General features: G+C 46.9%; 1 protein-coding gene across 12 annotated transcripts in view; it reads left to right on the forward strand.

The window, feature by feature from the left end:
* The window catches only part of TENM4 (teneurin transmembrane protein 4), a 788706-nt gene that overhangs the window by 374014 nt on the left and 390403 nt on the right, over positions 1–24289 (forward strand). For all 12 annotated transcript variants that reach the window (XM_017949239.3, XM_017949237.3, XM_017949235.3 and 9 more), the window contains one exon: positions 3914–4183. In XM_017949239.3, coding sequence (XP_017804728.1) covers positions 3914–4183 — 270 coding nt within the window. The remainder of the gene's footprint in view (positions 1–3913; positions 4184–24289) is intronic.

Consider the following 24289-nt stretch of genomic DNA (forward strand, 5'->3'; position numbering starts at 1 on the left):
ATTCCCTCTGACACTTCCCAGTGCAAGCTATTATCATTTTTCTTGGAGGATTAACCACAATCACCCCCCTTCACCCAGAGCTGCCTGCCTCGAGCCATTCTCTGTACTGCAGCCAGATGAAGCTTGGGGGTGACTCCCTGTTGCCCTTCAACTGAGCTCCCCCTAACGTAGACCACTTTCCCCAAATCTGTTCTTGTTTCTCTATACACTTTTTGTCCCCTGACTCTCCACACTCCACCACTCATGAGCCAGCCCTGCTGAACTGCTCAGGTTTCCATACCTGTTATGATATTTCTTTCCTACCATGATGCCTCGGTGATTCCTGTTTTTCTGCCTGCAGATGCTTGAGCCCTCTTTGATGCCTGTTGGGTCATGACCAATACCTGACAATTTGTGCAGCCCATCCTGATTTTGCTCTGCCCTTCTCCCTCTTCACAGACAGGGTCAGCTGAGCGCTGTGCTATGTAATTTATATGCATTTTGACAATGTTATTTAATTCTTACAACAACCCCAGGGTGAATCATTTGCCCAAGATCACAGAGGTAAGAGGAGCTGGCCACACACACACACACACACACACAGAGCACACCTATGACCTCTTCATTTCTATTCTCTCCCACAGGCCTGTATCCATGTGAAAGCTGACCTGTTAGCAGGGCTGCCTGTGAGGCTTGAAAAATGAGCAGTCCCTTTCCCAGCTTATGGTTAAGGCTCCAACTCTGGCATCAAACAGACCTAGATTTGAATTGTGGCTGTGCCATTTTTACTATTCTCAGCTACTTCACCTGTGCAAAGGGATAAACAGTGCCTCATAGGTGGTGAGGATTGATGAAAACTGTAAATAAAACATTTGACACCAGTACCTGGCACAGAACAGATGCTTCAGAAATGTTGCCTGCTATTAATTGTCATCTCTGGATCTCACTGAAGGGAAGAGACAAAATGGTCTCTGAAAGCTTTCCTCTTGCTCTGTCCTGTCCGTAAGTGACAGAGCTCAGCCCTGGCTGGCTTGGACCTAGCAAATGAGGCTCAGGGAAGGGGTAGCTCCTTATCTTTGTAAATAACAAATAAGCAGTCTCATCTCATAGGCAGGCATGTGCGTAGCAGTTTACAAAATACTCTCCTTCGAATTATCACCCTGGATCCTCAAAAATCCTTTGAAGGTAGCAGGTCATAGATTATCATCCCATTTTAAAGACAAGAACATTGAAGCTCAGGTGATCACCAGCCCAAGATTGCTCAGCTAGGTGTTGAGTGAGATGGGATGTCAACTCGTGCCCTGAGCCTCAGGAAAGAGGCCAAAAAGGACATAAAGCAAGTAAACCATGAGGACTTCTTAAATTGGATGAAGTAAATCTTCCAAACTCACACATCAGAGGAGCTGACTGTCTCAACAGGATCATGGAACCCTTAGAGTGAGCCCTTACCTTGCATTTCTCTGGTCCAGAGATGTCTTAGCTCACTGGTATTGATGCTGAGTCTGGCTGCTTAAAAGGGTATGCAGGACAAGCCATATGGAAATCAATGCAGCCCAGGCTGTTTGTTGCAAATAAATTTGATTTTTCACTTAATGTAAGAGTCATTCTTCATAACATGTGAGTGGCTTCTCTTTGAGAGGGCCAGCCCAGCAGAGAACAGATAGAACTGTGGATGGGGACAGGGGGCGAGAACAGGACAGGAGAGAGGAGCGTAGATCAGAGAGCGGCCAGAGAGTGTGATGTGCAGGGGGAGCGGGAAGCAGACTGAGGAATTTAGGCTCTAATTTAGCCTTTTCTTTTTCTTAGGTGAGCAAAATAGGAGGGCAGATTGGAGTAGGGCACAGAGGAGTGGTATGCAAAATAGCTAACATCTGGTTGGCCCAGCCTCTAACCAATCAGAATGTCTGCCTGGCCACTGAGCAAAGCCCACAGGCTTCTATTATGCCTGGTCCGCTGACATTAACCCTTTGTTTAGTAACTGGATCATGAGGAGACTGCGGGTATTGGGAAAGGGCTGGAGCAGCCAGAGCAGAGGCTGAGAGGCACTGGGTGTGGAAGGAGGCACTGAGGTGGCTTGGCACAAGTTATTTACCAAGCTGTGTGGAAGTACTTCATGGCTGTAACCTGGCATCAAGGCTGTCCCAGCCTGAGCCAGCTGAGTGGGAGGCCTGAGGCACACCTCCACCCACCACCACAGCCTAGCGCAGCAGCTTGCATTTCAGCAGCACCCCAACTGGTCTCTCCTCCCCGCTTTCTTGTCCCCTTATCTGTTGTCCAAAGTACTGCCAGAGTGCGTGCGTGTGTGCGTGTGCGTGCATGTGTGCACGTGTGCGTGTGTGTGTCTGTGCACGTGTGTGTGCACGTGGGTGCGTGTGCCCGCAGGTATGTACGTGTGTGTGGGGTTACCTAACTTTTACAGGGCACCTACTCTGCCGCAGGTGTGATAAGTGTTGGATCCAGATAACTAGCACACACTGGGGGAGCACAGGGTTATCTGTAAGAGTGAGACACACCATTATAATAGGATGGCATCTCTGCTGGCTCCCCTTCTACCTCTCCGGCAGTTCCTTCTTGCTTTTCTTTGTAGGCTTGTCCTATTCAGTCCTGGCCTTTAAAGCTTGGCCATCCACCTCTTCTGCCTTCTAACTCATCATTCTCCACATTCACTCTCATTGCAAACCTCTCCTCTGAGCTCCTCACCCCAATATCCCACCTTCTGCCCCTGCACTCCCAGAACACTCTCTGTGATCTCCGCACTTTGAACGTGCACACTTAATCATGTGTTTGGTTGTGTCTCCCCTACCCGCCAGAGAGTTCTGTAAAGTTGGGCACCGTATCCTATTCACTACTGTATCTCAGTACAGGCCCAGGGCCAGCGTGACTTGGTTTAAACGTGGATGCTGCCTGATTATAAGTCCAGTTCTCCAGATCATCACTGTAAGTGGGATCTGACCCTTACTGCCTTTGTATACTCCCTCTTCCTTTTCCCTGCAACACATTTCTGGAAATACTAGAAATACGGGAGAAGCTGTCCCTGAATAGACATTGAATTCACATGCAGGAGTGACAGGGAGGTTAGTTTTCCATAAAGTCAGCATTCTATTTGTCACTCAAGTACTAATCCTAGGTGACCTTCTCTCACCCACGTCCTCCCCAGCCTCTGTCCTAGGCATTGCTAGGCCTGCCCGAGCCCTCAAGAGACCTGTCTCCGCCAGTTCCCCATCACAGACCCACTTGGAGTGAGGAAGCAGCAGCCAGAGCCTTTTTCCTGGTACAAGGCTGACTTTTCTCTGCCAGTCCCCATCGTCTTCACTCTCAAGCTTCAGGCTTTCTTGACCTGGCCAGAAAGGAACTTCTGGCCCCAAGGGAGCCATTTAGATCTCATTGACTGGGCTTCTGCCCTGCTCAGGACTTGCTGACCATCCTCCCTGGAAAAGGAGATCTGAAGCCCTCGATTCATTTTCACAAGCATTTATTGAGCCCCTTCTGAGTACTGTATTTTGTTCTAGGAACAGAGATTTAAGAATAAGCATAAGCAAAACATGGTGCCTGCGCTTGCTGAGGTCACCTTCAGCAGAGGGTAGACCCTGAAACAACTCTACTGTGCAGTACGACCAGCCCCAAGGACTCCGGAAGGAGCCTGGAAAAAGTGACAATGAATTCTGCACAGGTGTTGGTATTGAGGTAGACTTCACAGGGCAGGCGCAATTTGAGTTGAGGCTTAAAGGAAATGGAGGGTTCAGGCTGGTGAAGAGGGGGCAGAAAAAGCCCTCCAGGCAGAGGCAATCACTTGAGCAAAGGCGTGGGCATAGAATGCCACAGCAAGTTCAAAGAACGGCAGTGAGTCCTGGGGTAGGAAGGCCCGGCTTCAGGCAGAGGCAGAGGCAGACCTCTTCTCAGTGCCCTAACCAAGCTCACCTGTGTTTCCTCCCAGGTGCCAACTTCACCCTGCGGGAGCTGGGGCTGGGAGAAGTAACGTCCCCTCACGGGACCCTGTACCGGACAGACATTGGCCTCCCCCACTGCGGCTACTCCATGGGGGCCAGCTCTGATGCCGACATGGAGGCTGACACGGTGCTGTCCCCTGAGCACCCCGTGCGGCTGTGGGGCCGGAGCACACGGTCAGGGCGCAGCTCCTGCCTGTCCAGCCGGGCCAACTCCAACCTCACGCTCACCGACACCGAGCACGAAAACACTGAGACTGGTAAGTGGCTGGTTTGGTCTGTGCCGGGTGCCTGGGTGGTGGAGCTGGGGTTTTATTTACAATATTGATTTCCTGCTCCATTGCCTGGGGCTCTGGTGTAGTTGGTGAAAAATTGCTTTACTCTCAGGGATCAAAAGTCAGAGTCTCTTGCAGAGTCATGTGAAATGCCCACCCATGAGTGACATGCCAGAGACTGGGTCGCTGCTCTTTCCTTAGATTAGGGAGGCGCATAAAGCTCTGGGTCATTGCTTATAAGGTGCCTGTGTGCAGGGGAGAAGAAAGAGCATGGGGCAGTGGTAACAGATTCCCCATAGTTTGTCCTCTACCAAATCAGCAAGGCCTGGTCCTGCCTGAATCCTGCTCGTTCCATCTCTAGCTGCAGGTGCTCAGCAGTCCTGGGCAACCTCCAGGAACACTGTCCCACATCAGCATCTTACGTTGTTCAGAGGATGACTTCCAAACAAAAAGTGTCATTTGGGGATAACTTAAAACTTGAGGTTTAGGGGAGATGTTGTCAAAGGGTACAGAGTTTCAGTTAGGAGAAATAAGTTTTTGAAATCTATTGCACGGCATGGTGACTATAGTTAATAATAATGCATTGTATATTTCAGAGTTGCTAAAAGAGTAGATTTTTAAATATTCTCACCACAAAAAAATAAGTATGTGAGATGAGGAATATGTTAATTAACTTTAGTTAATCGTTCCACAATATATTTATGTATCAAAATATCATATTGTGCCCTATAAATATATATAATTATTATCTGTCTATTAAAAATAAAAAGAAAGTGAAAAGACAAAAAAAAATAAACTTTAACAATTAAAACTTGAGGCTTTGCTGCAGCTTCCCCCGATCCCAGGAAGTGCTAGCTGCACACTCCTTATTCCACTCTCCTCCCTGAGGCTCCTTCCCAAGGCCTGAGAGAGGCTGTGGGAGGAAAAGATGACACCTGGTTCACACGCCTCCTTTTCGTGGTGGAGGAAAGGGGGCCCAGTTTCAGTGTTTTCCTCTTTCTCCCTTGGGACCTTGCTGGCAGAATTCTGAGGGGCTCTGAGTCTAACGTGGTCCTGCGTGGAGACTAGCTCCCGGGGGGAATCTCCCCTTCTGTGTATTTCATGCCTTACCAGCCCCTGAGCAGCTTTGCTGAGCCAGGTCAGCACCAAGGTGGGTCCTGCTGAGGCCTGGCTGCAAAGGAAAGAGTGGCAGAGCCCAGGAACAGCCCCAGCACCTGGAGGGCTGTTTCTGGGAAACCCAGTGAGGAGGAGGTCCGCTGGTGCTTCCATACCAGAGCTGGCAAAGGGGTAGGGGAGGGCAGTCTGAATTATTAATAGAATAGGAAGCACCTAGCCCAGTGCCCCCTGCTGGCTTCTAGCTTCAAATGTAGATCCTCGTGATTCCTGCCCCGGATTCCCCTGGATCAGGGCAGGGAACAGGTCAGAGATGAGGCTTAGAGGGGTTAGTCTCTAAAGAGGAGGCTCCAGCTGAGTGGTGTAAAACCAAGATGGATCCCCAGATTGGGGATGGGCAGGAGACCACGCACGGTCAGGGTCAGGTGGGGAAATGTATCCCCTTAGGGTCCAGAGTCCCATGCAGCAGAGTTCCAAAGGTGCATCCTGCCACCCCTCCCAGAGGACTCATGTGTTCGCCTAGGGAGCCTGCATACTTGTCTACGTGGGAGGGTGGCAATGGCTTGGGTACTGGGTACTGGCTTGGCAGTGTCACTCTCCCTTGGTCCCCAGTCAGCCCTGTGAAGGGGCTAATGACCTCAGTACCAGAGGAGTTTCCCTCTCTCTGGTGGGAAAGCACCCACACTCCCTCACCCACCTTCCCAAGGCCATACCCAGCCAGCAGCCCTGCCTCTCCCCACCCCCACCACACACTGAACTTGAACATTACATTGAAGGGCAGTGCAGGGCCTGGCACAAAGAGAATAGGGTATGTGCCACCACACCGCAGCAGGAAGGGAGCCTCCGTTCTGGTACTGGTCTAGGGTGTGGCATTGGGTAAATTGCATCCTTTCTTGGGACTCAGTTTCCTCATCTATAAAATAAATAGTTTAAATGAAATTAGCATTCCTTGATCTGAGAATGTTAGTTCTTAGATGGGGTAGGGGGCTGTTCTGTGGTCAAATAATGTAGGAAACACTGAATCAAACACACTTAAACCAGTTTCTTTACTCCAGGACTTCTTAGAGTTTTTCAGATGTTAATGTGCATGCTAATGGATAAATTACCAAGGGGGGATGTATGCAGCGTTCCCCAAATCGATTTGACCACAGAACTCTTTTATTCTCAGAGCATCTGGTGGGACCAGTATTCTAATAAACAATTTTTGGGTCTAGCTGAGCTAAATGACCTGTAGGCCCTTCTAGATGCAGAATTCTTGGATTCTAAGTGCATGCACAAGATGAAGGTATGCGAGAGGAAAATGATAATAATAACAGCATTAATACTTAATAGTTGTGTGGTTGGGCGTGGTGGTTCAAGCCTGTAATCCCAGCACTTTCAGAGGCTGGGGTGGATGGATCGCTTGAGGCGTGTGTCATGGTGATGCACACCTGTAATCCCAGCTACTCAGGAGGTTAAGGCAGGAGAATCACTGGAACCCCAGAGGCAGAGGTTGCCGTGAGCCAAGATTGCACCACTGCACTCCAGCCTGGGCAACAGAGCTAGACTCTGTCTAAAAAAAAAAAAAAAAAAAGTTGCTGCCAATTACCTGAACCTAAGCACAGTGCTAACTGCTTTAGCTGTATTATCTCATTTACTCCCCCTACAACCCTTTGAAGAAGGTTTCATTATCCCCATTGTTGCACACAGTAAGGAAACCGCAGCCCAGAGAAGTTAAGAAACCTGCATAGGACACACAACTAGCAAAATGAGATTGGAACTCAAGCCTATATGACTCTAAAATCTTTACTCTTATAGCCCTAGTTATAGTGAATTCCCTCTGTAGCAAGACACTTGGGTTATTTTTTCTTTTGAAGCCTTCTTGCCATGGTGACAAATGATCATTTTCCATAAAGTCATGACAGAAAGAGGTGCACACTGCCCACATTATTGTATATTCCCTGAGAGCTGAATTACAGCTGAATTAAGCCTCTGTTGGGTGATAATGACATATTCACTAAGCCTGAAGAGTTTCAGCCTTTGATAATGGGACGGAGGAATGGCTGCCTGCTCCCCTGGCCATGTCGTCATCTCTTTATGATCATACATTTCCACACTGGCCACAGAACTCAAAGCCTCACTGTACTCAGGGTAGACGGGTGGGCAGAGGAGGTAGGCAGATGAATCTAATGAAGGGCTTCTGTTTCCCACATCCCTTCCAAGCCTGAACTCCCTGAATCTAGATTCCGCCTAGGTGCCCAAAGGCTGTCTACTTGCTCCCGGTTGGGAAGTTACATTAACAGCTTTGTTATGCAGTACTCAGATCTAAATAACGACAGCAATCATGGGAATGACTCCCTTTTATTCACTGATTAGGTTCACGTTCCTCTTACACTATTATCTCCCCAACTTATAGCTGAGGAAACTGAGGCACAGAGAGATTAAAGGCTGTGCACAGGGCCACATATCTAGTTGAGCTGGAGCCAGGCTCTACTACAAAAGTCTTGGTTCCTTTCACCCTCTCTCTCCCTTTTCTTTTACCTTCCCCCTCTCCCATCTTTCTGTAGTTCCGCCTGACCTCATCAAACCCCTGGCCCCAGCCAGTGCTCTCCTTTTCTTGTGATGGGAACTCAGATCTCACCATCAGAACAGGGCTCAGTTCCACTGGACCTGTCAGTCAACACATCACAGTGTGGTCACGTCTCAGGGTTAGAGCAAAGCCAGCAACCTCATGCTATGTGCTTACCACTGCACGTGAGCAATTGCCTTAATCCCCCTGGCAACTCAGTGGCATTCCCATTTGCCGAATGGGAAACCTGAGGCTCCAAACCGAGACACAACAGCCAGCAAGTCACCAAGTTGGCAGAGCTTAGATTTGAAGTCTGGTCTCTTTGATGGCCTGAGCCATCTCTATAGTCTGAGCCCTTTGCCTGCCTCCATTTGAGTCCGCAGGCGTCCTCAGCTATCAATTGAGGCCACCAAAAATGTGCAACCAAGTTCTCAGAGATCCTTACCAGATAAATGTGAAATGTGAAGCATAACCCCAGCAACCTCCAGCCACAAGAACATTTACTCTGCCTCCACACCAGGCCTTGCATTAGTCAATAGTAATTGTCAACAGTATTGATAGCGGTGGAGGCTTTTGCTGAGGTCACAGTGATGCTGCATGCAGCTGCCATCAATAATAACTTTTATGGGGTCCATTAAAGACAATTTCTGCCCCTGAAGGTTAATGTCAGCAGCTTTTATGTCACTGCTTAATATCTAAAATAAATACAGAATTGACTGGGTAATGTAAACACAAATCTTCCTACTCAGGGCCTTCAGGCAGAGCCAGCCCTCAGGCCTCTCCTCTCCTGCTGTGAGGGGCCAACAGGCTTGGGGGGCAGTGAGAAGCTGGCATGTCAGGAACACAGTCGGTATGCAATAGATGTGTTTTAGAAAGCAGAGGTTGCAATTCGAGCTTCACTCCCAAGCACTGGGTCAAGCTGACGCTGTCTTTTGTGAATTCATTCTGTAATTCGTCCCACAGCTGTGCTGAGCTTCAGTGTGCAGCATTATTCAAGGATGTGGACTCTAGATGACCAGTGAGGGAGGCAGGGCTACGAGCACCTTGCAGCTCTTTAACAGAGGTGCAGCAGGCAGTGTTGCAGAGTGGAGAAAGAATGCTAGTTTCAGAGTCCAATGAGGAGACCTGGCCTCAAGTCCTGGTTGTACCAGTCCCAGCTCTGAGATCTTGGGCAAGTCATTTCACCTCTTGGAGCCACAGTTTTGTCATTTTAAAAAGAGCATGTCAGTGGTTACCAGGTATTAAGAAGAGATGTTGGGGAGTTACTGTTTAATGGGTACACATTTTCAGTTTGGGATAATGAAAAAGTTCAGAGATACATAAAAGTAATGGATGCACAACCGTGTGACTACACTAATGCCACTGAACTCTAGTCCTTAAAATGATTAAAAAGACCAACTGTTATGTATTTTTCACATAATACAAAAAATGCAAACACAGCATGCCATCTTCCTTCCTTGAAGTGTTGCTGTGAGTCTGTACTACAGCATTTGTGAAGCGTCTGGTCTGTGTTGGGCCTTAATTCACGGGAGTTGTTAATATTAATTTTTTAAAGAGCTGGATGATGACAATAAAGGAGCAGTTCATTTTTCCCTGAGGGTGCAAAGGCTCATTCCTTCATTCCACTCATGTTATGCATGGGGCTTGAAAGCCTAGTAGGATTTCACTGAGTCTGAGGGATCTGAGAGAAGCATTCCCAATAGAGACAACTGCATGAGCCAAGGCTTGGAGGCATGCAGAAGCATGGTGGGTCTGGGGAACAGTAAGAATGTACTGGTGATTTAATCCCAGAGGCAAATTAAGAAATCTACTTTGAAAGGAAACAATGAAGCAGAATCACAGTTACCCCTGCCCCAAATTAGCAAGCAGCCTGGTGTCAAAAGGGAAATTATTGGTTAACCTAATTAGGCAGCCAAATTGCTCATTCAGAGTCAGTAGATTAGGTGAGCATCTCCAAAGTACAGTGAGAAAGGAACTCATTACCAATTAACTCCGTTTATCCTCTGCTCTCCTTGGCCCCATACCCATGAGACTTGGTTTTAAAAATATATAAGAATATCTATCATTAAGTTCCAGAGTGGTCAAAGTACTGCAGCAACCCAACCCATTGTACAATGGGACACCATCTTCTAGGATGGGAAGTTAGATCCCATCCACTAGGGTAGGAATTGGGCCCCACATTTGATTACTCTTCTGCTTTGGGAGCCAGTGCACAGCCCTCTCAGGAACGCAGAGGGGCTCCATGCTTTCAGGGAATTAGAGTGTCCTACCAGACAGAGCTATCCACGTAAACCTTGTGCGTGCTGGAAGCCCCCAGGCTCCCAAGAAGATTGAGGAGAGCCTGGTAGAGCCAGAGCCTCTGAGCCTCTCAGAATCTGTGAGCTAGAAAGAACCTTGGAGACAACAAGCCCACCAACTCTTAACCTTCCCTCATTTTCTAACCAAGGACACAGATATTTGGAGCAGTTAGGTATCTCATTGAAGGGTGCACAGCTAGTAAATGTCAGAGCCAGGGTGTGAATCCTGATCCATCCCACTACAGTGTCCATTATCCTTCTTTCTTTTTTTTTTTTTTTTTGAGACGGAGTCTTGCTCTGTTGCCCAGGCTGGAGTGCAGCGGTGCAATCTTGGCTTACTACAAGCTCTGCCTCCTGGGTTCACACCATTCTCCTGCCTCAGCCTCCCAAGTAGCTGGGACTACAGGCACCTGCCACCACGCCTGGCTAGTTTTTTTGTATTTTTAGTAGAGACGGGGTTTCACTGTGTTAGCCAGGATAGTCTTGATCTCCTGATCTCGTGATCCACCCGCCTCAGCCTCCCAAAGTGCTGGGATTACAGGTGTGAGCCACCACACCCGGCCCATTATCCTTCTTGACCACCATGTTCTACAGTCTTTTTTGTTTTATAGAGACATGTTTATGTTAGCTCAACCCAAAAAATATATGAGGTCTAGGAGATGATTCTAGCTATATCCAGAATATAAACTTCTTTGTCAATATTAGAAACTTCCAGAAAAGAAAGGGAACGCATAACCTATTAGAAGTAATCAGGACCCAGAGATCATACTGGGCCACTCTGAAATTATGACATGCTAGAGAAATGACATTTGAAGTACATGTTTTAGAGGGTTAAGAGAAATATCCCATCAGAAGGTATCTGAGAGAGCTTTATGGAAGAAGTGCTGGCCCCTAGGTTTTGAGGGCTGGAAAGGACTATAACAGGCAAAGAGGGTTAAGAGGGGGCATTCTTTGTGGGCAAAACTTGGGGGTAAACCAGTAGAAGGTGTGTCACATGAGGCTAGAACGTAAGCAAATGCACCTGGGAATACTGGGGCAGAGTGTACTGGGAGGTAAGGTTTGCAAGTTAGTTGGATTGTCTGTCGTTCCACAACTATTTGTTGAGTACCTACTATGTACCAGGCACTGTTTTAGATACTGAGGTTCCAGCAATGATCAAAGCAGACAAAACTGCCCCCTCTCATGGAGATTACATTCTAGTGGGAAAATTGATGATGAACAAGGTAAAAAATAAATAACACAGAATGTTTCTCTATAATAGTTGTTACGGAAAGGGGGACAGTGAGTCCCAGGGTGTGTCTGGGCAGTGGGGAAGGGAGGTGCAGTTGTAAAACGGTGGCCAGAGAAAGCTTCACAGAGAAGGTGACATTTGAACAAAGCCTTGCGATAGGTGAGAAAGCAGGCTGTGAAGATATCTGGAAGAAAAGCAATCTTGGCAGAGGGAAGGCAGGTGCTAAGGCCTTGAGGCAGAAGCTTGTGTGTGGCTAGTTTGAAAAGCAGCAAGGAAGCCAGAGTGGCTAGATGGTAGAGGAGGCCAAAGAGGGGAGGGGATAGGGGTGTGTGCAGGCCAGTGCCGAGGAGCCACGGAGGGTTCTTAATGGAGAAGTGATGAGGTCTGACTAATACTTGAACAGGATCATTTTAGAAGCTGTGATGAGAGTAGACTCACAGGCAAAGGCTGAAGTAGGCAGAAGTAGGCAGCTATTGCAGTCATGCAGGAGAGAAACAACAGGTGCTCAGGTCAGAGTGAGCCATAGGTGAGGAATGGGCAAGGGATGTAGTTCACTGAGGCGCGGCAGTGAGGGTAGTACCTGTACCTGTGGAAGTGGATAGAACTTTCTCTTCCCTGCTCCTCCCCACCATCTTGTTAGCATTGAGGATGACTTCAGTACTCTTATATTCTGTGACCAAAATGACTTGCCAGTACTGTAAGGAAGAGGGGCTCGCCCCGATCCTTCTCCCAGCCTCACTGCTACCTTGGCCCAGTTCAGGGTCCTTTAGCCATGGCCTGTCCCATGCCACACCCGGTGCTTTCTTGTTCTCAGTCCACGGCTTTGGTGATGAGCCACATCCCTTGCCCACTCCTCCCACCATGCTCCATCCTGCTGCCGATCATCTTGGTTTCTGACCTTGCTGCCTGACTCCCTCACCCAGCCTTGCCTTATCTTCCACATAAGACTCTTGGGAACCATCATTTTTTCATACAATCTCAGCTTCCCTTTAAGCCATAATTTTAGTCCTACCTTCTGCTTGGTTGCCTCAAGCTGCCTTAGTGAAGTTTGACCTGGGGCCTCCTCTGCATAGCACCACATTGGCTGGAATTGCCTGTGATCTGGGAGCCAACACCTGACGGCTACTAGCTTTGTTGTTCTTAGGAGTCCCTTTAAGAAGTCCTGGCCCAGATTAACTGCACCCTATAACCACTTCCCGCTGGCAAGCTCTGTGACTCTCCCTGGTGGCAGCACATACTAACACAACAGCACCTTGCTTCTGAAAGGGAAAGGGAGGAAAATGAAGGCTCAGAGCCATGCTAAATTAAGACAGATTGCATTCCTGAAACTCAGTTAAGACCCGCTGAGTGTGCAGAGAGGTGCAGCAAATGAGAGTTTTGTTTTTAATTTGAGACAACACAACTTTCAATTCCAGTGGAGGCAATGATGTGCATGATGACAAACTTCCTGACGAAAGATATTTGAGAAGCATTTTTCCCTGTCAGTAAGCTCTGCTTTGTCCAAGGAGAGTGGTTTCTGAGGCTGCTTGAACTTCATCTGACCCAGGATGACTTCAGGGAAGAAAGAGAATAACCAACATTGGGAAAGAAGCTTCCGGCCTATGGGAGTCTTGTACCAGTGCCAGATGTGTGGAGTCTAGGGATGAATTTGGTTTCAATTTTAGGCTTTGTCACCAGTCCTAGTGTGACTTTGACCTAGTCACTTCTCTCTGAGCATTATTGTAGTTTCCCCATCAGCCAAAAAAGGTCAGTGGAATCTCAGACAGTGAAATAACTTGGAAGGAGGATAGGCTTTGGAGTCAAACTTGGAATCCCAACTCAGCTACTTAGGAATTGGGCGATTTTGTGCAAATTACTAAATCTCACTGAGATGAAGAAATGGAGAAACTCAGTTTCTTCATCTGCAACCTGGGAATGAATGAATGTCTACCTCCTAAGGTTGTAATAAGGGTGGAAGGTGATCATGCACGTGAAAGAGCAGGACAGTGTTTTCGAAACTCTGGGTCACGAAATAAATGTTATAGCTCAGCACCATTTAAAATAATAATAATAAATAGGCTGGGCTCTGTGGCTCACACCTGTAATCCCAGCACTTTGGGAGGCCGAGATGGGTGGATCACTTGTGGTCAGGAGTTCAAGACCAGCCTGGCCAGCATGGTAAAACCCCGACTGTACTAAAAATAAAATACAAAAATTAGCTGGGTGTGGTGGTACATGCCTGTAGTCCCAGCTACTCAGGAAGCTGAGGTGGGAGGATCACTTGAACCTCAGAGGCAGAAGTTGCTGTGAGCCAAGATCATGCCACTGCACCCCAGCCTAGACAACAGAGTAAGACTGCATCTCAAAATAAATAAATTAATAATAATAATAATATAATAGAATAGAGAGAAGCAGAATAAAGTGTAGGGCATATAGTAAGATAAGAATTATTTTATAAAATTTTTATTCCAGTTCCACTTTGGGTTTTTTGTTTGTTTGTTTGTTTGTTTTGAGATGGAGTTTCGCTCTTATTTTCTGGGCTGGACTGCAGTGGTGTGATCTTGGCTCACTGCAACCTCTGCATCCTGGGTTCAAGCAGTCCTCCTGTCTCAGCCTCCCAAGTAGCTGGGATTACAGGTGTCTGCCACCACACCTGGCTAATTTTTTGTTTAATAGAGACAAGATTTCACCAGATTGGCCAGGCTGGTCTCAAACTCCTGACCTCAGATGATCCACCCACCTCGGCCTCCCGAAGTGCTGGTGTCACAAGCGTGAGCCACTGTGCCCGGCCAGTCAGTTATATACACAATACATGTACTCGACGGTCATGTAAAATATATTTATTATTATAGATTTTAGAAAAACAAGCTTAAAAGATGGTAACTGGGGACCAAGCACCTTGACTCATGCCTATAATCTCAGCACGTTGGGAGGCCAAGGTAGGAGGATAACTCGAACTAAAAATAACAACAACAAAAAGTAGCCAAGGATGATTGTGTGCATCTGAAGTCCCAGATACTCAGAAGACTGAGATAGGGGCCTGGGTGATTGAGGCTACAGTGAGCTATGATTGCACCACTGAACTCTAGCCTGGGCAACAGAACAAGACCCTGTCTCAAAAAAAAAAAGAAAGAAAAGAAAAAAAAGATGGTCCTGGAATATGGCTGGACCTTGTGAATGTTAATTCCCTTCCTTCAAGGACCCCTTAGCTCAAAAATTCCATGATTTGTGATGCAATAGTCTTGGTCAAAAACTGTTGGCCTAGTATTTCTAGGGTCCCCTTTCTGAGAATGACTAAATATCTGGGCAGGGGCTCATGATTCAGCTGAAAGAAGATTGACTCCGGGATCAGAGACTTAATCAAGGTCACACAGCTTGTACAATGATAAAGCTGGAATCCCTAATTTGTAGAACCTGTACATCTCTCCTCTCCCCTCTCCCTCTTATGTAAATGGTCATTGGGATGATTAATAAGCCGTAGAGTAGCTATGGGCTGTGAGGACAGCAGGAAAAGCATCCCCCAACAGGGAGAGCTGACTTAGGAAGATACAGGGGCTGGATGAGGCATAAGCTGGGTTCATGGACCCACCTGGATCTCTCCACTGAGCACAAAGGCAACTGGAGAGGAATCCAGAGCAGATAACAATGGGCACAACATGAAACTAGCATGTCAAGAGAAATCTGGGCTTCTGCCAACCCATAGATCCTTACCACAACTTTAATTTCACACTAATCAACCCAGGCAGATGGACAGAGCACCATATAGTAATGGGTTGCTTTCCTTTGACTTCAGTCTGGAAGGGAGCATAGGGAGCAAAGGATGAAGAGGGGTTCCAGGTGTTCATATGGGTTTGATACATGAAGCCCAGGAGGCAGCAATTACCCATACCCCACAAAATACCTCTTTCAGGAAGAGCCCTTAGAGATGACCAGACCTTCCCGAAGCTCTCCCCAAAGTGACAAGCCCGGCTTCCTCTGATGGTGGGAAGCAGCAGTAATGAGGCAAAGGGGCATTGGACTAGCAGTCAGAGAGCGTGGGTCTGTCTCCTGGCTGGTGGGGACTGTGTAGGAAATAGCAAAGATATATTATGGCTGAAGCCTGTGAGATTAAGAAAAGATGAGGACAGAGAGGAGAGCTGGGCTCTGTCATGGCAGGGGATGGTTCTGAATTGCTGGCTCAAGGGTTCAGCCTTTGTCCTGAAGGTGACAGGTACCGCAGGGAAATTTTAAGCAGGGAGAAGTTAAAGGTGACAGATGCCTTCTCTGATTCAGGTAAGAACAGACATGACATCTGGAGTGATCTTGTTCTTGAGAAGACTACAATTGCCTTTAGCTTTGAATTACTAACAGCTTAAATAAATAAAGCTGCAGGTCTGGCTGGAACCTACATTCATAATGCATTTGCCCTGGATAACTAACTAACCATGAACTTGTCAAGAACCTCAAGTCCCGCCTCTGCCAAATTTTGACTTTAAGGATCCTTTAGAGGGTGCCCAACTGGTTATCAGATTTTGTTTATAAAGAGTTTGTTTGCGTATATAATTACTATCTTCTTGTCTTAATAAACCTGATTTAGTCTGGGTTTCCTAGAAAGCAGAGCTGAGGCAAAGATTAAAAGCTGATGCTTTATTTAGGAGAAGTAAACTCAGGAACACGAGACAAAGAAAGATGACAAGCAGAGAGAGGTGATGGGTTACCATGCTGGCCAGTGCCTCCCAACAAGCTGCAAGGAGACATACCTGGTCTCTAAGCAGGAATGCTTCCTGAGAAGGCTCTCAGGCAGGCTGTACTTAGCAGTCATGTCTCCAGAGTAGTCTGTGGGAGGAAGGCAAGACAAGCAGTTAATGGGTGCTAGGCAGCAGAATTCAATGGACTGACTGGCCACAGTGGCAGCTGAAGTGCTGCCATTGGCTGAGGCGCCAGCAGATGGCGGCCCCAGGGGACTCTGAAAGGGTGTATAAGCTGTGATGGATGCTGCTGTTAACTGCTTATTCCTCCCTCCCTCCCCCCCTCTTTCCCTCCCTCCCTCCCTCCCTCGCCACATCCCCCCTGCTCCTTTCTCTATTTCTTTTTACTCATAAACTCTACCTGTCAATAATTACAGGAGCAATGCTCACTATTATACAGTTACAGTTAACCAGATAGTGTGCATGTATTATTCATTTCATTACCATAATCAGCCTATAAAACAAAGGTTGTTCCCCATTTAAAAGTGGGCAAAGGACATGAACAGACACTTCTCAAAAGAAGATATACATGTGGCCAACAAACATATGAAAGAAAGCTCACCGTCACTGATCATCAGAGAAATGCAAATCAAAACCACAATGAGATATCATCTCTCACCAGTCAGAGTGGCTATTACTAAGAAGTCAAAAAACAACAGATGCTGGCAAGTTTACAGAGAAAAAGGAATGCTTTTACACTGTTGGTGGGAGTGTAAATTAGTTGAACCATTTTGGAAGACAGTGTGGCAATTCCTCAAAGACCTAGAGGCAGAAATACCATTTGACCCAGCAATCTAATTACTGGGTATATACCCAAAGGAATATAAATCATTCTATTATAGAGATACATGCACACGTACGTTCATTGCAGCACTATTTACAATAGCAAAAACATGGAACAACCTAAGTGTCCATCAATGTTAGACTGGATAAAGAAAATGTGGTACATATACACCATGGAATATTATACAGCCATAAAAAGGAATGAGATCATGTCCTTTGTGGGGACATGGATGCAGCCGGAAGCCGTTATTCTCAGCAAACTGCAGAAATGGAAAATCAGACACTGCATGTTCTCACTTATAAGTGGGAGCTGAATGATGAGAACACATGGACACTTTGCGGGGAAGAACACATACTGGGGTCTGTCGGAGGTTGGTGCAATGGGGAGGGACAGCATCAGGAAGAATAGCTAACCATGACACACGTTTATTTATGTAACAAACCTGCACATCTGGCACATGTACCCCTGAACTTGAAAGCTGAAGAAGAAAAATAGGGGTTGTTATTCCCATTTTAGAGCTGATGAAATTGAGGCCTCAAAAGCATAAGGAACTTGCCAGCTAGCCAGTCACAAAGCTGATAGCTAACCCAGGGCTATGCAAATCCAGAGCTCTTACCCCTAATCATATTACCTGATGGAGACAGGAATATAGAACTACTTGAGTGAATGACTGCCAGTTCTTTTTCAGGTTAAAAAGGTGTCAATGTATCAGACTAGCCACTGCAAACACACACTTGGTGACTCCAACTTATAAGCACATACTCTGGAGCCAGGCTGCCTGGATTGGAATCCTAGCACTTCCACTTATTAGCTATGTTACCTTGTGTTAAACAAGGCAGGTCTCTTCATCTCTCCATGCCTCGGTCTTCCCACCTGTAAAATGGGGATAATTCTGGTATCTCTCTCACAGTGTGGTTGTAAGGATTAAATGAGGTAAGAAAGTTAAAGCACTTAGCATCGTGTCTGGCACACAGGAAGTATTATATAAGTGTATGCTGTTGTTAAATGCATTGCACTTCATGATTTACAAAGTGTTTTCATATCTTGTTTAACATTTGTGACAAGCTTTGAGGTAGATATCGCCCTCATTCTTGTTTGGAAGTGCTCTTGAGATCATGCAGCTGGCACATGGCGGAGATGGGATTCAACCCCAGGTCTGTCTGACTCCACACCCATGCACAGCTGTTCATAACTCTCTCTGGCAGCTGGTCAGCCTGGCTCTAACTGCCAGAGACGATTCCCTAGGTACCAGGACCAAGTGTGAAAAGGCTCCAGTCAGCCTGATTTTCTTCAGGCCACTTTCTCCCAGTTTGCTCTGTGAGAAGGATCCTTCTTCTGGAAGAAACTCTCCTTCAAATAAATAGCCAAACCCTTTCCGTCCCAAACACTGAAGAGGGATTTTCTTTCTGCCATCGCTCACAGCCTGGCTCCTAAATGAGTTTGCTGTACTTAGTTTGTGTAGTACCTTAACTACAAAACAAATTGCTTTCCTGAATGTGCCTCCAAAAAGGAAATAAGTGTATGGAACAAACCAGGTTCAAAGCATGGTATAAACAAAGGGAAATTGTTTGCAGTTCCAGCTGCTTGTAAAGATGCAAGAGGGAGGAGAGAAGAGCCCTCATGGGTGTGAAGTGGGCTGTGAAAGTACAGAAGAAGGTGCTTCAAATAGGAACCAAATGGGCTAAGTCAGAAGTTAGACAGCAATTAGAAGTGAGGCGCCTCCAGGCATCTCTCACTCTGCATGCAGCCTCACCTGGTAGCAAAAAGAGGGAAACCATTTAAGCCCAAAGGATTTACCCTTCTCTCTACCTGCATCCACAGCCTTCAATAATTTATAACCTCAACACTAGAGCTAGTGCTAAAAGATGGATTTTATTTTGAAAAAAGATTGTGTCATTTTTTCCCCAGCCAGATTTCAAAAGCTCTTCAAGGGTCTGCTCTGGCAGCCTGGCCATTATTATTCACATTTAGGGAGTGCATAATAGCTCACAATGCCCTTTAACACCTGACATTTCATAAATCATGACATCATCTCCCCGGTCCAGGGCACCTGAGCCCATGCCCTGGCTCTAAATCCTGACAGACAGTGGCCCTTTGGCCTTGGAGCCTGGGTTCAGATGTGTCCAAGGTTCCTCAAGTCGCTAAAAGCACTTGCAGGACACAGCATAGAGTGGGACTCACAATTAATATTTGTTACAGCAAAGGGGAAAGAAAAGCAAATCAGCAAAGGGAAAAGGTGCATGGGACAAAGATCAAAGGAAGCCGGGCCAAAGCTTCCGAGAGTTTTTCTCTCAGCAGAGTCATGCAGGAAGTGCTCTGTTCCTGCAGCCAGGAGCTGTGATGACACCTACAAAGTGCTGTTTGCCATGGAAGCTCAAGAGAGACTCAGGGCCCTAAGTGTTAAGCAGGGGCTAGTCACATAGGTGCCCTCTGCCTAGCATGTACCAAATTCCAGACTCCCAGAAGGAAATAAGGTGTTTAACATAAACTCATTATTGGTACAATCTAGGCACAATACAGTCTAGGCACAGATAGCCCCTCCTATCATTTAGGACCTAGGCAACTGTTTACCAGCCAGGTTCTCAGGCACCAGCCCAAGGCCAGCCTTGCAAGCAGAGCTTTCTAAGGACACGGTCTCCGGCCTGCTATGTTAACTCCTTTCTGCCCCCTGCCTCTTGGACTGCCTTCCTATTTGATTCGTGAGTGGCCCCAACAGACCCCCTAGTATATACTTCTCAGGCCAGCCTTGTAGTTCTTTCTCTACTCATCGTCCTTCATGCAGTAACTCTTAGAGAGTGATTATAAACTTTATGAGAAATTCTGATAAAGCTCGCTGCTAGTACTGATCATGAAAGTAGAGAGAAAAATGAAATGATGCATCCTGAGTAGGCAGGGGAAAGCCTTGTCCAAACGACCCTCACAGTGGGCCAGTGCTACTTGGTCCATAGTTGTATTGATGAACTGGGGACTGGGGGAGGGAATTGTGCTGCCCAGTGACTATCTATGTGCTGCTCCCATTCAGCCATCTGTGCCAGGCAAGGTGCTACTGCTGCCTGGCTGCAGGAAGGCTAAGTGGAGCTGCCATGTTCTCTACCCCAGGGGCTCATGGTGTACAGAAGACAGACACCTACCTACGTGTACATCAGTGCTGGGAACTCCTCTGGGCAACCAGCAGCCAGAGAATCAGCGGAAGAAATCCAGCTCTGCTTGGGCAACAGGATGAAATGATGCCTAAGGTCCCCTGAAGTTCTAAGCACCGACCAAGGGAGATCTGGGATGGGACCACAGGCAAAAGAATGCTTACCAGAATGGCCTCTCACCCCCTGCCCATCCTGTAATGTGGTTTTCAGGAGTTCCAATGGCAAAAGAGGCAACTTAAAGGTTGTGGAGTCAGGATCCCTGTTTGATAGAGAAAGTAGGCTAGGGAGAAGGCTTTATCTGGTAGATGGGACCAGAAAAGGCCCAGATGTGTTGCTACTCCAAATCAGTCTTCCTCCTAGGTCAGGGTAACACTGAAACCTCCGTTAGTACAATCCAGCCAAAGACTACCAGAAACTCACATATAGTTAGCTAAACAAAGACGTGATCACGAACTCTCTGCAGCACAGAAGCACCACCCGATGCAGAGCCATTAGGGTCTCGGTAGAGGGTGTTAGAAAGGATGTGCAGGATTGGGCCTTGTGTCACATGATTTGGGGGTGGGGTCCAGGATCAGGGCTTTGCTCTAGACTGGATACTGTCAGGGAATAGGCAATTTTCTGCCGGGATATCTTCATAAATCTTGTGTAGAAGGCAGGAAGAATGATGTGAAGTTAAAGTGGTCACTGGAAAAGAGGTGGCAGTCACTCATGTTAGGCAGGATGGGGAGTGTTTGGTCATTGTGTGGTTTGAGCAATGTTATTGTGTTTTTTGTCTGAGTTCAGACATGACTGTAGAGTGACCTTATTTTTGTCTTGATCCATTATAGTCAGAGTTGCCTTGTCTGAGGTTGGTATGTGAGATTGTTGATATTCAGCAGGTGAATGCCACCGCCTCACTGTGAGAGCCAGGCCAGCTCCTGGCTGTCAGGGACTGGTTTTTGCTTTCTTATCCCAAACCAAGAGACAAATGAAAAGAAAAATTGTACCAGGTATGACAGGGCTTCAAGAGCTTTCAGTGACCTGTGGCCATGATAAATCTGTGTCTAGGAAAAATAATAATGAAAATAACTTAATAGGTGCTATCATATTAATTAAGTGCTATTCAATAATGATTTAATAATTATTATTATTACTTATTACAGGTCAGATATTACATAAGCCTATTTAAATATACCATCTCATTTCATTCTCCTCTTAAAATCTCTACAAAATTGGTATTTTCTTTTTTTGCAGTTACAGAAATAGGAGCTCAAACAAATTAAGTGCCAGTCCTCAGTCCACCTGCCTAATAAGGCTGAATTCAAATGCAGATATCTGCCTGACTCCAAACCTGCATTCTCCCACGACCCTAGGCCCCCTTGACACATGAGCACTGAAAGAGAAGGGCTGCCGAGCTGTTAGCTGAGACTGGTCTCAGTCCAAGGAGCCTAAGAGCTCTGAGACAAATCCGAAGTGTGTTCACAGACAGAGCACTTCCAGGACCACAGACTGTCACGGCCCACAGAAGCCGAGGCCCTGGCAGGGAGTGGTGGTTCCCGAGAGCTGCTGTCATTGCACCAGCAAAGTGAGCATCCCCAGAGAGCACGAGTGAGCTTGATGTATTTTTTATTCCTACACAGCTGGCTAATTAATATGAAAAAGAGCTGCCCACTATTGATTAGCTTTGTATATTCCACCACAACAGTGTCTTCATGAAACTCAATATCTAGAGCTCAAAAGCTGGGGTGAAACCTTTTAAGTAGAACTGATGGGTGACCTCGTCGTCCCTGTCAGAGGTCCAGCATTGTTTTGTGGAGGGAGGGAGAATTCAAAGTCCTTTTTAAGTCTCTCTCTTGGTCAGAGGTATTATTTTTCTTCGGTGGTCCACTTTATATTAGGTTGGTGCAAAGTAATTGCGGGTTTTGCCGTTACTTTTAATTAAGTATTATTTCAAGAAAATACCGTGAAACCTTTTCACAGATCTGTGTCAATCTAGGCAAAGCCATGGTTTATCTATCTCTGTGTAATCAGGGCCTGGCACATAAAATTCCATAAATGTGTATAGATTAGAATGGGTTCTCATCGCATCTTGATGAATCATCAAGCCCATGTTTCTGAATACTAGACAGAGGCCCAGAAAGAAGAAACAAGAGAATAGAACTCATATTTACTGGGTGTTGTATTCATTTCCTAGGGCTGCCGTCATGAACTACCGCAAACCAAGTACCTTAAAACAACTGAAATTCGTTGTCTCATGGTTCTGGAGGGCGGAAGTCTGAAATAACGATATGGACAGGGCCATGCTCTCTCTGCACCCTGTAGGGGAATGCTTCCCTGCCTCTTCCTAGCTCCAGTGGCTTGCCGCCATCTCTGGCATTCCCTGGCTTGCAGCTGCATCACTCCGGTCTCTGCCTGGATTGTCACGTGGATTCATTCTCCCTGCATGGTGCTGTCTTCACGTGGCTGCTGTCTTATAAGAACACCAGTCATATTGGAGTAGATTCCCACCCTCCTCTGCTATGACCTCATCTTAACTAATTACATCCGCAACAACTCTCTTTCCAAATAAGGTCACATTTGGAAGTTCTGGGGGCCAGCACTTCAACATGTCATTTTTGTGGGGGGGAAGAGTTCATCCCATAACAGATGCCAGGCACACCCCATTAGGTGCCAGGCACTATGACAGGCTCTGTTAACTCCCCACCCCTCGGAAGCCTGGGTCTTAAGTTTGCAGTTTTTTGGTGCCCCATGAACTGTCACAGAAGAAACTGTTTTGTTCTGAATGATGGAGCAGTTGCCACTCTCCATGCTGGGCCCCTGAGGCCTGGCTACAACTCCGTCCTATCTCCCTAGCTCACAGCATCTCACAGCTGACCAGGCTGGGCCAGGACACACCATCTTAGGCCCCTTCTAAGTGAGTCAGCCCCTTCACCAGAGACGTGATGCCACAGGGAAGATTCCTGCCTGAGACCGTGTGTGACCCTGTGGCCTTGCCTAGAACAGCAGGAGATGTGGCTGTGTGGGAATGCGTGTGTAAGAGCGACCGCAAGTACAAAGTGCAGATGCACTCGACAGCATATGAGTGTGAGTGTGTGACAATGTCAGTGCAATTACGTTAGCACAGGAACAAATGTGTGACTGTGTGGGGAACACGTGAGCAAGAGTGTGTGGGTTTGACTCCACATGAGGGTGTGTTTGTGCGTGTCTGCACTGGAGTGAAGGAGTGGGTGGGGATTTCTGCGAAATACCTGTTGTATTTTAGAATTAACCAGCAGGCAAAGGTGAAGTATTTCTTCCCACTAAGATGAGGAAGAAGGGCTTTGGGGGCTTTTTCTAATTTAAAAAAAAAAAAAAAAGAGGCATCATCCAGTTGGTGGTTGTTAATTAGGAACAGGTCCCAGAGAAGCTGCTTCCGCAGCAGCACCAATAAATCACTCATTAACTGTCTGTGGCTGCCTGCCTCCAAGCCGGGCTCCTCTGCAGCCTGAGCTCCAGTAGCAGCCAGGCCAGGGCCCTTCACTGCAGACCTGTCAGTACGGGGTTGGGGTGCATGTCTCCTTGTCTCTCTCCTCCTAAAAGCATCCTCAAACCACACTAGGTAGGAGAGGAAAGGGCTGAGCCTCTAGTCGTCGACTCACGGACTTAAATCCCAATCTCACTGCACCAAGCCCCTTCCACTGACCCTGTCTCTCACCACTCTCCCTTAATTCAGCTTCCAACTCCACTGTGCTTCTTCACATTTCCGAATCACAACCTCCTTCATAGTGTTGCACATGCCCAGTGGAGCTGTGATCGTGCATCTACCTGTGCCTCCCACAGAGAGGAGCACGCAGTGGACACTCAGGAAATCAATTCTTGCCCGACCAGCCCCTGCCAACTTTCTCACCAATGCAATATCCTCCAGCCATGTTTTAAAGTATTGATTTTAGCTAAAATCATCATAGACTTGGGGATGTGGAAAGAGAACAACTGCTTAATGGGTATGGAGGTTTCTCTGGGGAGTGACGAAGATGTTCTAGAACCAGGTAGTAAAGAGGGTTGCACAACATTGGGTGTACTAAATGCCACTGAATTACATGCTTTTAAATAGTTAAAATGATGAGTTTTATGTATACTTTTCTATAATAAACATACTTTAAAAACACAACCCAAGGCCTTATTCACTTTATTCACTTCAGCATTCATTTATTGAGTACATCCATGGGATCAGGCCACAGGGCTACAAATGTGTTTGGGGTTAGCGGATGCAGACTAATATGCTGCTGAAGTGTGTTTTCCATTTTAACCCAAGTA

The sequence above is a fragment of the Papio anubis genome, chromosome 12 (genome assembly GCF_008728515.1).
Source record: "Papio anubis isolate 15944 chromosome 12, Panubis1.0, whole genome shotgun sequence".
In the NCBI taxonomy this organism is placed as follows: domain Eukaryota; kingdom Metazoa; phylum Chordata; class Mammalia; order Primates; family Cercopithecidae; genus Papio; species Papio anubis.